At 39.3% G+C, this 4722-nt stretch overlaps 1 protein-coding gene across 1 annotated transcript in view; it reads right to left on the bottom strand.

Annotated features, from left to right (window-relative positions):
• The window catches only part of LOC103356268 (lactase-phlorizin hydrolase-like), an 86407-nt gene that overhangs the window by 77332 nt on the left and 4353 nt on the right, over positions 1 to 4722 (bottom strand). The window contains exons 2-6 of the mRNA XM_008280354.1: positions 4407 to 4434; positions 3955 to 4178; positions 3508 to 3744; positions 3113 to 3299; positions 244 to 974 (exon numbers count right to left, since the gene is read on the bottom strand). Of these exons, the coding sequence (XP_008278576.1) occupies positions 244 to 974; positions 3113 to 3299; positions 3508 to 3744; positions 3955 to 4178; positions 4407 to 4434 (1407 nt within the window). The remainder of the gene's footprint in view (positions 1 to 243; positions 975 to 3112; positions 3300 to 3507; positions 3745 to 3954; positions 4179 to 4406; positions 4435 to 4722) is intronic.

The raw sequence follows: 4722 nt of genomic DNA, 5'->3' as shown, positions 1-4722 counted from the left end.
CAATGTAGGTTTTGTAGTAAAATACTCTCTCTATGTCATCAAGTGTGATAGGATAGGGTGAAGGGACTCCATTCTCGGAAACATAAATCTGTGGATTTCCATACTCTTCCTTGATCCAGTTGAGGAGTCTTCTCAAGCCCCATGACACAGCTCTCTGTCCTGCGTAGGCCGTAGTTGGTGAATCAGGCTCTTCTGTTTCTAACACATCCCTGTCTTGATCATATGACAGAGGGGAAAGCTGACCTACAGCAAAAGTTACTACCTTTGTAGTGTAATGATTTATGCAGAACATGTCAGCAGTTCCCTTGATGTAGTTCTTTTCCTCTTCAGTGAAGGAAGGTAGTCTTGACCCTGAAAGATCTTGGAGTTCACTTTTGTTTCCAACTTGCCACTTCATTACATCAGGATAGTCGCCATTCTTGAAAATGGGGTGTGCAAACCAGCCCAGTTGGAACTGCAGTGTGCGGTCAGCAGACTCCACGTCACGGAGAGCATTGGCATCTTTAGGTTCAATCCAGTCAGCATTGAGGGCAATAGATACAAGACCTCCTTGGGATGTGCGATACTTGTCATCATATGTATGGTAAGCCTTGGCATGAGCTCTGATCAGGTTGTGTGCAACTATATATGGTGTGGTTCCTGGATTCTTAACATTTGGAGGGATCTGTCCAAGCCCATATCCTAACCATGCAATTGAGTGAGGCTGGTTGATGGTCATCCACAATTTCACTCTGTCACCAAAGGTGGCAAAGCAGAAGTCACAATAGTCATTAAAAAAGTTAATCATGTTTTCATTCTCCCAGCCACCGAGGTTTTGCAAAGCTTGAGGGAGGTCCCAATGGTAAAGTGTCACCATGGGAGTGATTTTATTTGCTATCAGGCTATTAATGAGTTTATTGTAATAGTCAACACCTTTCTGGTTCAGGGAGGAAGGAGTACCATCAGGAAAGATCCTGGACCAGGACAAAGAGAATCTGTNTAATAATTTATAATAATTTCACCTATACCCGGTATCGGATCGGCGCATCTCTAATATATATATATATATATATTTCTTGTGTGTTTATTCTTATTTTTATTCATCTCTTAATATTGTTTCGGTGTGGAACAGGTACACAAAGCATTTCACTGCGTGTTATACCGTGTATGACTGTGCTTGTGACCAATAAAGACCTTGAATCCTTGAATTGAATGTATGTATGAAACATTCAGAAGACTGTTTCTCAAAGTAAACACCCAACAAGCTTCATTGCATGATCACATATTTGTTTTTTTGACATACCTTCTTAATTTATACTCATATTTAGCCTTATCTTACTTTTTAGTGAAATGTTTGTGCAGAAGAAATGTGAAACTGCAACATTTTGTAGTAACAGCAGAGTCACAGTCACCATCTCCTTGGAAAGTAATTTACTGGCGCCATCCAGAGGTCGTTCATTGACAATGACAAACATGACAACAGGACAATTAAAATCCTTATTGTTTTGACTCTGCTGTTGACTGGTGATGATCAGGCAGCTTTGTCCAACATTTTGTCAAAAGAAAATCACTTCTGTATCAACAATTGGAGTCTTCAAACAGCTTTCAAGAAAAAGTCCTCAGCTGTCTGAAGTCTGATGTGAATAATGTTTATTCAATCCAGAGCTTGTGAGAACACACATGAGCAAATCTCGAGTTTTAACAGATTAACAATGCATTACAACTTCTGTACTTCTGGAAAAATCCTCTGCTTCTTCTGCTGGGGAACCGCAACCCATTCTTTTAAAGACCAATTAGGACATCTCTGTTACCATTGTGTTTGAATTTATTCATATCTGGGAGTATAGGATCTAATTGTGGTTTTCATGCATCTCCTTTTTAGAAAAACAACAAAACCTAACAGGCAGCCCAAAGCAGCAGCTCAAGGCCACACATCTTCCTTCCCCATTGCACCTGCACCACTCTCTTACTTGTCACCCTTTCTTGTGCACAGCTGTGTGGCCTTGACCCAGAAACAAACTGCAAGCTCACGCACGAAATTACAAGCTCATGTTTTTGCTGCCTCAGACAACTATTTATCACAATTGTTGCTTTCTATACGTCTTCCATGGTTTGTTCAGTGTGTACATGAATTCCGTTTATATATCATATTTTCCAATATTGTCATTTGTTTGTGCTTGAGTTTAATTTCAACATTTCACAGTTTTGTCACTCTTTCAGTCTTAAAATCCGACGACATTATTTCTTGAAAGAAAATATTGCTCGAATAATGTTGACTCGTGAAGCAGTGTTAGTCGCATAACTTTGACAAAGTGGATGTGACACTCATGGATCCAGAGATTTACTAAAACAGAGAATGTGAATCTGAATTTCAAGAGCTGAAATTGTGAAAACTGAATGCAGAGAGGGGAATTTTAAGTGAGGATCAAGTACAATTTCAAAACAACAGAATTCAATGTCAGAATATTAGGTTTGGTTTCAGGTTTATTGGAATACAGCTTCAATTTATACAATTCAAATTTAAAATACATATATATATATATTAACATTTTTTACAAATTTCTGTGCATACAGGTAAAACCATGTGATAGAGTAACTGCACGACTGTAAATAAATGTGAACTAAGGTGTCTTAAGTTCCTGCTTGACATGACATTTAAATTATACAATACAATCATATTAGAAATGCAAATTATCATTACCATTGAATTTAACATTTAATAAATTATATGTCACGACCACAATTTTACCAGCCAAGTTCATAACAATTTAAATAGCACATTTTGTGACACATAAAACAAAAACAACAACTCCACAGTATTTTCTTTCTTTCTGTGCTGGTGGTAAGCAGCACATCTTCACAGTTATTTGTTGCAGAGCTCTGACTGATGTAGAGGCCATTTAGCTCAAAATGTTAAAACAATACAGCTGTTCTGCATTGTTGAATTAAATAGGACAAAAACACATAAAAGCTGACAGAACTTTGGCTGGTTTTGACATTCCTCCAAAGCTTTCCTCACATTCTTGCCATCTTAAATGATTCCTTCGATGCTTTCTTTAACTTCTTTATTGTTTTCAGGAGCCCATACGCAATGGTGATGATCCCAATAAGACTTACAAGGAGAAATCCAAACAGGACATAAAGGGACACTTCAGCATCATCAGCTGAAAGCTGCCGACCCAAGAAGGCTACTCTCGCCAAACGATCACCAGGGGTGGGTGTCACTTCAGGGTTCTCTGGTGGTGTCACAGTTGGGGTAGTTGTTATCTCAGCTGCAGGCGGATCTGTAGGTTTAACTTCAGGTGTAGTTGGAGGTGTACCTGTTGAGATAGTGGACAAGAATCAAGTTAAATGTCATCATTGATTCCTGTTAAACTAATATGTACACATAGACTATATCCAGGCTCTAATTAAAAGAGGTATACGCCCACCGCACTGCACAGAATTCAAACCTAGAGGAAGTTTCACTTCCTTAATCTGACAGTTACTGCATCAGTTTTAAATGTGTGCTGTTATTTATTATGTTACCTCCATCGTCAGGGGTCAAGCACTCATGGGGTCCGAGGGCTGGATCTTTGAAGCCGTTGCACTTGATGATGGAGGTATAGTGAGATGCTGACACTTTAGGGATGCGAGGCAGATTAGGGTCTGAGCGGTTCACAAAGAAAAGTCCAAATCGCTCAGCATAGCCCTCAGCCCACTCAAAGTTGTCCATTAATGACCAGGCTGTGTAGCCTCTTAGATCGGCTCCATCCAGAACACGGGCTGAGACAACAACAGGAATACATTTAACATGCATGTACACAGTATAAATCAAAAGCATAAAACCTCGGCTCAGTGAATTTGGTTTGTTATTTGTTGTTGGTCGTTCTCTCATACAAATCTTTAATTTAGGTTTTTATGATGAAAGCAAAGAATCTGTATAAAAAATTCTGATAACTCAGTCTACTCCTTCTTTCATGTTGACTATCGTACCTTTCAGGCCCTGGTTAATGTAGTTCTCGTAGTAGTACTGTCTGGGGACGTCATTCAAGTCCACTGCTCCTTTCTCTGACACCCCATTCTCGGTGACATAGATGGGTGGGTTTCCATACTCATCCTTAATAAATTCGAGAAGTTTCCTAAATCCAAATGGAGTGATCCTCAGCCAGTTGGAGCCAGTTTCAAGCCAGGTGCGGTCGGCCATTACTGCAGCAGCCCTAAATATTGGATTAGACATCACAGCTCAGGACCAGTTCAGTGTGTAACTCTGGCTTAAAGCTTTTGCTGTCCAGTGCAAAAGTAAACATTTCCAGTTGCATCTATGTACATTTATTATTGAAACAGGCAGCAAAACACTGTGAAACATCTTTAACTCAGGTAATTTGACGTACTAAGGAAGCAGAAATTAAAAGTGACCTGAGAGTCACTTTTTAATTCCAACTTACCTGTCAGAATCATAATCCTGGGCATCTCCTACATCAATATGGAATGCAAGAACACTGCAGTAATGGTTTAAGCCGAAGAAATCATGAGTCCCATTGATCCTTTGGACTTCTTCAGGGGTGAACTCTGGGAGCCTATATTCAAAAACAAACAAAGACTGTTTTTCTAGCCTTATCCAACATGTGTCACATACATTGCTGTTACTCCTTAGGGCGAACAATAATATTCATCTGTCAGCAAATAACTTCAGTTTACTTAATCAGATGATAAAGGAGTGTATATTGATTGAGGTTCAACTCCACATGTCCAGCAAATGTC

Source organism: Stegastes partitus, unplaced genomic scaffold, assembly GCF_000690725.1.
Source record: "Stegastes partitus isolate 25-593 unplaced genomic scaffold, Stegastes_partitus-1.0.2 Scaffold190, whole genome shotgun sequence".
Lineage (NCBI taxonomy): Eukaryota > Metazoa > Chordata > Actinopteri > Pomacentridae > Stegastes > Stegastes partitus.
Note: the sequence above shows the minus strand (reverse complement) of the source record. Positions and strands in the feature narration are given on the sequence as shown.